Genomic DNA, 12402 nt, shown 5'->3' with positions numbered 1-12402 from the left:
CCTCAAGGCTGCTGCACTGATGAAGGAAGAGAACTACAATTTGTTGAGCACCTATTGTGTGCTTGGCACTTAGCAAGGTATTTTCCTCTGTATTACTTCATGTAATCCTTCTAAATCTGTAAAAGACATATTACTCCAGCATAATCAGAAACATTTTGAGAAAGGCCAAATGACTTGCCCAATGTCACTGTATCACTGTTGATTAGGTTCAGTTATATAATATAACACACAAAAAATTATTGGTGACTTAAATGAAATAGTTTGTCTCTCAAGTAAAAGTTGTCCATGGGTAGGCAGTGCAGAGCTTCTACGGCAACTCCACAGTGTAACCAGAGACTGAGGCTCTTATCTTTATGCCCCGCTATCCTAAAGCTGAGCACTGAAGAATTGATGCTTTTGAACTGTGGTGTTGGAGAAGACTCTTGAGAGTCCCTTGGACTGCAAGGAGATCCAACCAGTCCATTCTGAAGGAGATCAGCCCTGGGATTTCTTTGGAAGGAATGATGCTAAAGCTGAAACTCCAGTACTTTGGCCACTTCATGCGAAGAGCTGACTCATTGGAAAAGACTCTGATGCTGGGAGGGATTGGGGGCAGGAGGAGAAGGGGACGACAGAGGATGAGATGTCTGGATGGCATCACTGACTCGGTGGACGTGAGTCTGAGTGAACTCCAGGAGTTGGTGACGGAAAGGGAGGCCTGGCATGCTGCGATTCATGGGGTCACAAAGAGTCGGACATGACTGAGCGACTGAACTGAACTGAACTGATCGTAAAGTTTCCTTCTCAAGGTCACCTGTTGATACAAAATGGCTGCTATAACTCCAGCCATCTCATCCATATTTCAACCAATACAGAGGAGAAGAAAGAAGGGTAAGCTCTCCTCTAAAGTAGGCTTTTAGAAGTCTTGTATAATACTTCTACTTAAATCTCACTGGTTAGACTTAGAATCCTGGCTCTATCTAGCTACATGGGAGGCTGGGAAATGTATATTTTCAGATGAGTGGCAACATACCCAGTTAAAAATCAGAGTTATGCTACTGAAGAGGAAGAAGGGCTAAGGATGTTGCATGAACAACTACCTGCCACACCACACCTTTCCTCCTGAGCCCATGTTCCTTTGCCACACTGCCCGTCTCCCAGGGATGTGAATATCTAGGGAAGTAGCCGGTAACAGGAGCTTTGTGGGGAAGGTGGGGGCAGAGGCAGCAGCATCATAAAGCTTGACTCCCTGGGGAGCATCTCTACTTTTCCATATCACCTTCTCATCCTCCTCTCTAGAGCCCAGAGCTTCCTAAAAGCCCCAGGTTGTTTGTTATGGAGCTCCCATGGCAGTGACAAAGAGATGTGTGCAGCTTTTCCCAGGTCATTGCTCTAATTTGAGGACTCATTAGATCTCTGTTTCCTTTTGTTCTGCTGTGTTGGATAAACAGTTGTGGGTGGTCACAGAAGTTTCTTGCTGGAAAACATTACAGAAATCTTTCAAAGAAAGAGCCTGTGCCTTTGGTTGAGGGTTGGTGCCACTTCTGAGGTTCCCACTGATTCCAGGGTTCTGTGAACACTTCCATCTGGTGCCTTGGCCCAACTCTGTGTATCTCAGCAGGAGAATGGTAACAGGGAAGAATGTCCTTATTGGAGAGGCTAAGCCATCACTGGAATTTTATACAAAAATTATAAATACTTACAGTGGAAACAATCCCAATGGGACATTGAAAAGTGAAAGCTGACACTGGAAATCACCAATGTCAACAGAGTCACTTTAGGGGAATAGAGTGGTGATGGGGAACTTTAACAAGGAGAAAGAGACATGATAGCCAAATCAAGTATCCAGAAGCTATTTACGGGAGGTTCTGGAAAATTGAACTCTGAACGTGCTTGGGGAAGCCCAAAGGTCTGCACTTGTCCCATCACTGGAAATTCCAACTGGCAGGGACTGATGAATGTGCTGGGGAGGGAGACCTTGTTATTCCTCCTCCCAGAAATCTCCTGGATGCCAATGAACAAGCTGGGGCAGCTTGGCACTAGAGACAGGCATATGGAAGAGAGAACTGCAGAGAATGCATTCCAGGAGGGCCCACTATTCCACCCGATTCTGTGACTTTATCATGGGTCACCTCTATCCTGGGGGTTCCAGAGTTTAACATTATAACCATATCACACAGCTCACTGTAATAACTCAATATCATACCTACACAGAGTCAGAGAATTTTACTGTGAAAGGATGCTAGGAGTTATATGGTCCAAATCTCTCATTTTCATTTGAGGAAACTGAGGCCCAGGGATAGTGAGGGTCTAGCTGAGGTGGCAGATGGAGGCACTAAATCTCCTGATTACTAGACTTATGCTGTCCTGTTCTGCCACTTAATAACAGGCCCACTAAGACATCACAAAAAGGGCCAACTTGGATGTGCTCTGCTCCTAGGCATGTCCCAAGTTGAGAGGAAGAGCATGGTAGAGGGCAAGGGGCAGTGAGTGGGAATTTAGCAGTCCTGGTTTCCAGTCATTGGATCTGTCCCTGACCTGCTGGGTGACATTATCAGTGTCCTGGGGTAGCCATAATAAATTTCCACAAACTCGGTGGTTTAAACAGAAACTTATTGGCTCACAGTTATAGAGGCCAGAAGACTGAAACTAAGGTGCTGGCAGCGTTGGTTCCCTCTGGAAGCTCCAAGGGGAATCCATTTCATGCCTTTCTTCTAGATTCTAGAGGCTTCCAGAAATCCTTGGAGTTCCTTGTCTTGTAATTCCAATCTCTGGCTCCATCTTCACATGATCTTCTCCAAATAGCAAACCTCCTCTGCCTTTTCTTTATAAGAATATTTGTCATATGGCAACCCACTCCAGTATTCTGGCCTGGAGAATCCCATGGATGGAGGAGCCTGGTGGGCTACGGTCCACGGGGTTGCAAAGAGTCAGACACGACTGAGCAACTTCACTTTCACTTTCAGGTGGTGGCGCTAGTGTAAAGAACCTTCCTGCCAGTGCAGAAGATACAAGAGATGCAGGTTCGATCCTTGGGTTGGGAAGATCCCCCGGAGAAGGAAATGGCAACCCACTCTAGTACTCTTGCCTGGAGAATCCCATGGACAGAGGAGCCCGAGGGCTACAATCCATGCAGTTGCACAGAGTTGGACACGACTGAAGCAACTTAGCATGCACGTCTGCAGGTAGTCTAGGATAATCTCATCTCAAGAGCCTTAAATTAATTACATCCATAAAGACTCTTTCCCCAAATAAGGTCACGTCACAAGTTCTAAGTGTTAGGAACCGGACATATCCTTTTAGGGGCCACTGTTCCTGTTTAACCCACTACAAGGATCCTGGGTGTGCTATTCCCCTTTTTGCTCCTCAGCTTTTCTGTGTGTAAACAGTGACGGTGGAAGAGTCCACTGACTTGGTTCTATAAGTGTTTGCTTGTTTTATGGATACTGACAGACCCCAGAATACAGGTACTTACCCAAGAGCCTGTGCCATGCTGACCAAGGTCCCCAGCAGTCACATATACCACAAAACCAAATTCAAGAACTATTTCATGACTTTCTAGAACTTTCTTGAGCCATATATTCTTGAGGGTTGGTTGGGGAAGTTGGCTTGTGGTCAGACCACAAATAGGAATGCCTCATTAACTCTGGGCCCCACACCCTGTTGAGAGAGCATTCAACACGATCAAGTACAGAGAATGGGCTGAGCATGGGAAGGGGCCTGACAAACACAATCTGTGCAGGGCAAGGGCCAAGGGGAGGTGAGTGAAGGCTTCCCTTCAGAAGCAAAAGGAAGAAGTGGCCCAAAACCTCAGTAATCAAGGTTATAAAAAAAAATCAAAATGAATGCAAAAAAAAATCCATGATAAGCAAAAATTTAAATAAAGACAAGATGTGTTTCTGTAATTATGTGACTCAAATCAGTTCACCCTAATGGTGACCTTGTGGATCCTGTCTTTATTTAACATTTTGATATTTGATTTTCCCACTGAGGTCCTTGGCACCCCCTTAAATTCTACCCTTAGACCTGGCCCTGGAACTATGAGTTACAACTGGAGGGGTGGGCCCATGAGGGACAAGGAATGCCTACAGGGATATGGTGGTTGCCAACAGGACCTGTGGAGGCCCAGAGGGGCCAGTGGGGAAAATTAGGGGATCAGTTGTAAGTCCTGTGCCACTGGAAGGATCTGAGAGTCTGATGGGAGGCTGGTCTACGTGACCCATTGTTGTTGTTTAGTCGCTAAGTCATGTATTTGTGACCCCATGGACTGTAACCCACCAGGCTCCTCTATCCTTGGGACTTTCCAGGCAAGAATACCGGAGTGGGTTGCCATTTCTTTCTCCCGGGGAGCTTCCCGATCCAGAGATCAAACTGGAGTCTCCTGCATTGGCAGGCAGATTATTTACCCCTGAGCTACCAGGGAAGCCTGTCAGGAGAGCCCTAAACCCAGAATCCCAGAGGCAAAGAGGCTGAAAATTTCCCTGTGTAACTTCAATCTTTCAACCTTAAGATTGTAAGAAATGCTGCCTCTTGCCTCAGTGACTGTGGGACAGGGGCTGGGTCATCTGGAATTTCAGAGCTGCCCCAAGCAGGAAGGCTGCCTGGCTCTGCTCCTGATGGCATTGCTCCATCTGGGGACACCCAGGAGTGGGTAACCCACACTGTGGGTGAAGTGAAGAGCCCCAGGAGTAGCTCCAAGGTGCCCATTCATGTGTATAGTGATATGGGGATGAGGTCAGCCTCTTCGTGTGTGCATGCTAAGTGGCTTCAGTCGTGTCTGACTCTCTGCAACCCTATGGACTAGAGCCCGCCAGGCTCCTCTGTCCATGGGATTCTCCAGGCAAGAATCCTGGAGTGGGTTGCCATGCCCTCCTCCAGGGGATCTTCCCGACCCAGGGATCAAACCCTCTTATGTCTCCTGCATTGGCAGGTGGGTTCTTTACCACTAGTGCCACCTGGAAAGCCTCAGACTCCTCACTGGCCCCAAATTAAAAATTTTTAAATTAAAAAGTAAAGCCAGTGGCTTGGGAGGTGTTAAGATTCCCAGGAGGCTCAAATGGTAAAGAATATGCCTTCAGTGCTGGATATCTGGGTTCAGTTCTGGGTTGGAAAGATCCCCTGGAGAAGGGTATGGCAACCCGCTCCAGTATTCTTGCCCGGAGAATTCCATGGACAGAGGAGCGTGGCAGATTACAGTCCATGGGGTCGCAAAGAGTTGGACACGACTGAGCAACTAATGCTTTTTGGAAGATGTTATAAAGTAAAAATGTTTATTCCAAAAAACACTGCAAAAAAATGATCTTCCCAAAATGCATTCCTGTGCATTTCTACATCCATGCCTAGGTAGCATTCACGCTCCTTGGAATGACATTTGCAGCCCTTGGGGCATCTCATAGCCCTTACGCCCACTTAGCTTCACAGATCTCATGTGTAATCATTTTCATCTTTAGTCTTCCTTAAGTTTCTCTTTTTAATTATTATACTGTCTGCCTGCGTGGAAATTTCTTCTTCGTTTTTGTACTTTCCTCAAATTTTATACTATTTTTAGATTAAAGTATAGGGTATCCCTGGACCCAAGAATCTTCTCTAATAAACTGCAAACTTCAACACCTTTAAAAATAACATTTACTGAAATAAAAATAAGTTGTTTCTACTCATTATTCAGCATGTCCCAACACTTTATATGGTCACTGACTGAGGCATGAAAATACTTCTTTCAACATTTTCTACCCAGAATGTTTTTCCAGACCCTCTCAGGTGCCACATGATTTAAAGAGCTGCTTATAAAATGTGTCCTAATGATTTGCCATTTTTGGACAAATCAATAAATCATTCTTGTAGTATTGGCTCTGATTGAGAATAAATAATGGATAAAACTAAATAAATATATATTATATATATTTACTTTATTATGAAACTGATTCTTTAAGTGAAATTGAAGGTGGGTGGAGGATTTAAAAATCTGAGATCAGAGGAGACAGAAAAGAATCATGTGCCCTGCTGTACTAAACTTTGGCTGGTGGTTAGAATTGAGAGATGGATGTTGCCATCGTCACTGGGGCTGTCACCATCCAATTCTTGATAATGCTCTCAATGATAGAGAATAGTACACTTTGGAAATACTTTTACATACACCATGCTACCTGTTCTCTCACAGCCCTATGATAAAAGCATGCCAGGGGTTAGTCATCCCTAATGGGAACATCCCTAGTGGAGGCCTGAGGACGTGAGCACCCTGCCAAGGTCCTCCTCCCAGCTATGACAGCACAAGGTGCTGGGCATCATGCCAGCCACATTGCACAACCTGCCAACCAGTCCTCCTTTTGACCCCAGAAGAGGATATTTGCACTGCCACGATATAGATGAAAAAAACAGCAGCTCAGAAAACTCAAGCTCAAGGTCACACATCTGGTAAGTGGCAAAACTGGGGTTTGGACCAGTCTTTCTGGTCTTCAGTACCTGTTTCCCCAAGTCTACTTGAGGGGTTATTTTTCTCCTCCAGGCTGACAGGAGCATCAATGAGACTGAGAAATGACATTCCAGGTCAGAGGGTACAGGGGATGAAATGGTGGTCTCGTCTGAAAGTCAATGCCTGCAGTTGGTACTATAACAGTCATGACTCCATCCCTTACACCATGTTATGTGCTTAGAAAGCACCCTTACCTCATTTGATTCCCACAATTCCCTAGGAGAGGGAGACAGCCAGATATACTCCTTTAACAAATACAAGATTTGTTTATACTCCTATAACAAATAACAAATAGAGCCTCAGAGAGGTCAAATGATTTGCTCAAAATCACACAGCAAAGGCCAGAACAAGATCTGGGCACTTTCTGCAGACATCACTGGACAACATGGCACTGACCTTCCCAGAGATGGTCTTGATCTGCTTGGAGCTCAGGGGCTCGAAGTCCACGCCGATGTAGCCCTCCATGGCAGCAAGCAGATGCTTCCGGAGACAACGGGAGGAGTTGGCTTCTGCGTGCACCTGCTCCCACCAGGAAGGCTCATACCAACCCGGGATGATCCACTGGTATTTGCTCCCATACATATTCTCCTCATATGCCTGCAAGAGATGGGTTGATCATGAAGGCACCAAGAGACAAACATTTTTTTCAAAGCTTTGAAACCTGTGGGAAAGGTAGGGGTGGAGGGGTGGGGGGACTCGGGCTTCCTCATACCAGAGGATTTGTTAATTTCTCCATTACTTGCTTGGTCTCCTCATCATCATCTCTCAAGGTATACAAGGTAGTTTATAGGAAACGTATACTAAAATAATAAAACACTGAATAAAAATGAAAACGTAAGTGCTTGGGAAAATATAAATTATAATATGCTTACTGGAGATAATATGCTTATTGGTGGTATCTTCCTGGGTCAGGAAGATCCCCTGGAGAAGGTAGATCCCTCCAGGTAGATGCCCTGGAGGCTACCCACTCCAGTATTTGTGCTTGGAGAATTCCATGGACAGAGGAGCCTGGTGTGCTGCAGTCCATGGGGTCGGACATGACTTGGCGACTGAACAACAACAATAACAAATAAGAATTCGCCTGCAGTGCAGGAGACCCGGGTTCAATCCCTGTGTGGGGAAGATCCCCTGGAGGAGGGCATGGCAACCCACTCCAGTATTCTTGCCTGGAGAATACCCAAGGAAAGAGGAGCCCGGCGGGCTACAGTCCATAGATCCACAAAAAGTAGGACACGAATAAGTGACTAACACTACTGGAGGTAAAGGGAACAGAGGATAGATGAGACCACCGAAGGTTCCAACGCTATAGGTGATGACCTTCCTGGCAGCCCAAGAGAAAAGGGCAATGATATTAATTACAGAGCTCTCACTTTCACTAAGGAGAAAAAACACCAGTCTCTCAAGGACGCAAAATGTTTTCTAGGCTTTAATCCCTAAAAAAAAAAAAAGCCTCATATGGAGGATACTGTCAAATTAGCTAGCATGGTATCAACAGTGTCCCCACAACAAACAGATTTCATAAGGTTATTTTTGTATAGATTTTTACGAAAAGCTGGGATCATAATCTTAAAATATAACTCAGGGGGGAACAATTTTGCAAGGGGGCCAAGAAAATTTAATGTAAGCATGCAACTTATGTAAGATGCCACTTGGCAAACTGAACATCCCTCTGAATCTTTACCCAAAGCATGGTGGGCATAAATCCAGATCCTAAAAAAAGTCCCTTATATTTATATGCTTTACGCCCATCTTATTGGTTCTTCATGTTCACCATTTGAGATGGTCTGGGCAAAGTTTATTTAACCTCATTTTAGAGATGAAGAAATTGGGAACCAGAGAGGGAAAGTCACTTTTGCAAGGTCATAGAGTCTGGAACCTAGGTCTTCTCCTCTTATGCTGCAAAGCCACACTGCCTAACTCCCATTTAAGCAAAAAATTGTCAGACTGTTCTCATACACCCCCACTTGGCTTTAATTCTTACTGTGATGATTTTACATCAGGAAAAACATGCTTTTTGATAGCTTATATGCACCCAGAAAGTCCCAAAGTGTAGGAATGTCACATTCCATCAAAGCTGAGTCCAGAATGGAGTTTTTGAGTAGAGCTCACAGCCCTCTCAGGAATCAAAACGCCCGGATGTGACTACAGAGTGATGGTTATGCAAATGCTCTAGGTGTGCTGTAATGAACTGCATACTTTTACAATGTGAGCCTAAAACAATCCAGCAATTCATTCCTGGGGAGTTACCTATGTTAGGAGCACACATGGGGAAAACAATTCATGTTACATCCTTTATGTTCCTTGACTTACAAGAAAGACAGCATAGAGGCCAAGAGGGTGTGGAGAGAGGAGCCTGTAGGATGGTTCTGGATGCCTGGGAGGTTTTGGTTGCCCTCCACTTAGGCTGTAGCATGCTAGGCCAGGGTCTGCCCAGAAAGGTGGGCTAGAGCCCCTATTCTGTCTGGTACAGAACAGTTATTATCAAGTCCATGATAAGCAGGAGTGTTCCTTTCATCCCTACATCTGGGGAGGCAATTCTAAAATTCTCTCAACACCCGAAAAAGCCCAGCCTGGAGTGTGCAGCATCTGCTTGGGGGTAAAGGTGAATTAGAATATTTGTTCCTTAACTTAAGCTCAGATTCCATCTCCATGGCCTCTATTCATTGATTCAGTGAAGACTCCAGAGTAAACTGAGATTGTTTCATAAAACAGCTCTTCAACTATCTCAAGTCAATGATCACATTTCCTGTTCTCTAGAATCCTCCAGTGATACGGAACTTTCACCTCCCTCATTCTAGACACTGTACTTTTCATGATGCAGCCTCAGATCGTAGTCATTTTCCCAGCAACTACATTATACTCTTGCCCCAATCAAAGCTGTTGTAGAAAAACACAGCCCTTATATTACAATCACATAACAAAACCGCAGTTCAACAAAAGAAGGCAGCCACCTGGGCTCCCCTCGAATAAATGGGGGTTAGCCCACAGAAACTTTTTTTTTGTTTGTTTTCTAAAGATAATCCCAGATCCTGGCTGGGGGCTAAACCTCTGAACAAAAGAGTCATTCCAATGATTCCAGGTTATTTAATCAGTGGTCAAACCTGTGAGGGGGATTCCCTTGTGTCATAGTAAAGAATCCTGCAATTGAAGAGCCACAGGAGATGCGGGTTCAACCCTTGGGTCAGGAAGATCCCCTGGAGCAGTAAATGGCAACCCAGTCCAGTATTCTTGCCTGGGAAATCCCAAGGACAGAGGAGCCTGGTGGGCTACAGTCCATAAGGTCGAAAAGAGTCAGACATGATTGAAGCAACTTAGCACTCACTCACTCAAAACATGTGAGACTTCACAACTCTCACCTTTCACTGGCAGAGAGGAACTCACATATATTGAACCCCTATTATGTGCTTGGTCATTTATATACAGTATCTTATTTTATTCTCACAATAGCCCTATGACGTGTATGCTATTATCTCTATTTTATAGACAAAGAAATTGAGTCTTACAGATTGAGGAATTTGCCCAAACACATTCAGTTAAGTCAAGAGGACAAGACCCAAAGTCAATGGTTTTTTTTTTTTTTTGGTTTTAATTTCCTTCCATTCTTAGTAAAACAAAGTAAAACTTTTCTGAATCTTTCTTAATCTTTTCTTATTTTGGCCACATCACTCAGCTTGTGAGATCTCAGTTCCCCAACCAAGGATTGAACCGGGGCCATAGCAGTGAAAGCCCAGGATCCTTAACCACCAGGCCACCAGGGAATTAAGTTTTCTCAATCTTAAAAGGTGAGGCAAGATAGCCCCACCTATTAAGAATATATGGTAAGTAAGAGCCAATAGACAGAGAGACAACATGAGGAGGTCTTTTCATCAGACACAAAGGCAGATTTGCATTCCTCTCTGGAGAAGGAACGGAGAAGGCAATGGCACCCCACTCCAGTACTCTTGCCTGGAAAATGCCATGGACGGAGGAGGCTGGTAGGCTGCAGTCCATGGGGTTGCGAAGAGTCGGACACGACTGCGCGACTTCACTTTAACTTTTCACTTTCATGCATTGGAGAAGGCAATGGCAACCCACTCCAGTGTTCTTGCCTGGAGAATCCCAGGGACAGGGGAGCCTGGTGGGCTGCCATCTATGGGGTTGAACAGTCAGACACGACTGAAGCGACTTAGCAGCAGCAGCAGCAGCAGCTAAGATCAAAGACCAGGTGATCATTTGGAAGCAGCATCCCAGGAATCTGCTGTGATAGCTGTTTGACCTGCCACTGTTCTATTAGGTGTTCCTTGTGAGTGAATTTTCCACAGAAGCTCAGTCCATTTGAATGACAACATATTTTGTTAAGAACATTAGTCAATTTTTATGAAGATAAAATTTTTTCCACTGATCTCCTGGGGAAAAGAAGACTATAGTCAAGCCAATTCTGTGCCACATAGCATCTGGGTAATCTGGCCCATAACTCCTCGGATCTTGCTTTTCCCACCTATAGCCTTTGGAAAGCAAAGCCCATCTCATTGGGTTGGTGTAGAAATTAAATGAGGAACAAAAAAGCAACCTAATCAAAAATGGGCAGAAGATCTAAATAGACATTTCTCCAAAGAAGACATACAAATGGCCAATAGGCAAATGAAAAGATGCTAAACATCACTAGTTATTAGAGAAATGTGAATCAAAACAATAAGATTTCACATCACATGGTTAGAATGGTCATCACTAAAATACAAACAACATTATATTTACAATATCTACAAATAATAAATGCTGGAGAGAATGTGGAGAAAATGGAACTTTCTAACACTGATGGTATGAATGTAAATTGGCACAGCCACCATGGAAAATAGTATGGAGGTTCCTTAAAAAAACACAAATAGAATTGTTATCAGTTCAATTCAGTCGCTCAGTTGTATCCGACTCTTTGCGACCCCATGCCTCCCTATACATCATCAACTCCCGGAGCTTGCTCAAGGTCATGTCCATAGAGTTGGTGATACCATCCAGCCATCTCATTCTCTGTTATCCCCTTCTCCTTCTGTTTTCAATCTTTCCCAGCATCAGGGTCTTTTCATCTGAGTCAGTTCTTCGCATTAGGTGGCCAAAGTATTGGAGTTTCAGCTTAAGCATCAGTCCTTCCAAGGAACATTCAGGATTGATTTCCTTTTGGATGGACTGGTTGGATCTCCTTGCAGTCCAAGGGACTCTCAAGAGTCTTCTCCAACACCACAGTTCAAAAGCATCAATTCTTCTGCACTCAGCTTTCTTTATGATCCAACTCTCACATCCATACATGACTACTGGAAAAACCATAGCTTTGACTAGACAGATCTTTGTTGGCAAAGTAATGTCTCTGCTTTTTAATATGCTGTCTAGGTTGGTCATAGCTTTTCTTCCAAGAAGCAAGCATCTTTTATTTTCATGGCTGCAGTCACCATCTGCAGTGATTTTGGAGCCCAAGAAAAAAAGTCTGTCACTGTTTCCATTGTTTCTCCATCTATTTGCCATGAAGTGATGGGACCAGATGCCATGATCTTAGTTTTTTGAATGTTGAGTTTTAAGCCAAGTTTTTCACTCTCCTCTTTCACTTTCGTCAAGAGGCTCTTTAGTTCCTTCTCACTTTCTGTCATAAGGGTGGTGCCATCTGCATATCTGAGGTTATTGATATTTCTCCTGGCAATCTTGATTCCAGCTTGTGCTTCATCCAGCCCAGTATTTCGCATGATGTACTCTGCATAGAAGTTAAATAAGCAGAGTGACAATATACAGCCTTGACATACTCTTTTCCCAATTTGGAACCAGTCTGTTGTTCCATGTCCGGTTCTAACTGTTGCTTCTTGACCTACATATAGATTTCCCAGGAAGCAGGTAAGGTATGATCCAGTCCTGGGCATATATCTGGAGAAAAATCTAATTTGAAAAGACACATGCACCCCTATATATGTATATGTATGTATGTATGTATATAT

At 44.2% G+C, this 12402-nt stretch overlaps 1 protein-coding gene across 1 annotated transcript in view; it reads right to left on the bottom strand.

Moving 5' to 3' along the window:
• GABBR2 (gamma-aminobutyric acid (GABA) B receptor, 2) overlaps positions 1-12402 on the bottom strand; it is a 410792-nt gene that overhangs the window by 147955 nt on the left and 250435 nt on the right. Inside the window, exon 7 of the mRNA XM_010847041.1 lies at positions 6845-7045. Coding sequence (XP_010845343.1) covers positions 6845-7045 — 201 coding nt within the window. The remainder of the gene's footprint in view (positions 1-6844; positions 7046-12402) is intronic.

The sequence above is a fragment of the Bison bison genome, unplaced genomic scaffold (assembly GCF_000754665.1).
Source record: "Bison bison bison isolate TAMUID 2011002044 unplaced genomic scaffold, Bison_UMD1.0 scf7180017864243, whole genome shotgun sequence".
Lineage (NCBI taxonomy): Eukaryota > Metazoa > Chordata > Mammalia > Artiodactyla > Bovidae > Bison > Bison bison.
Note: the sequence above shows the minus strand (reverse complement) of the source record. Positions and strands in the feature narration are given on the sequence as shown.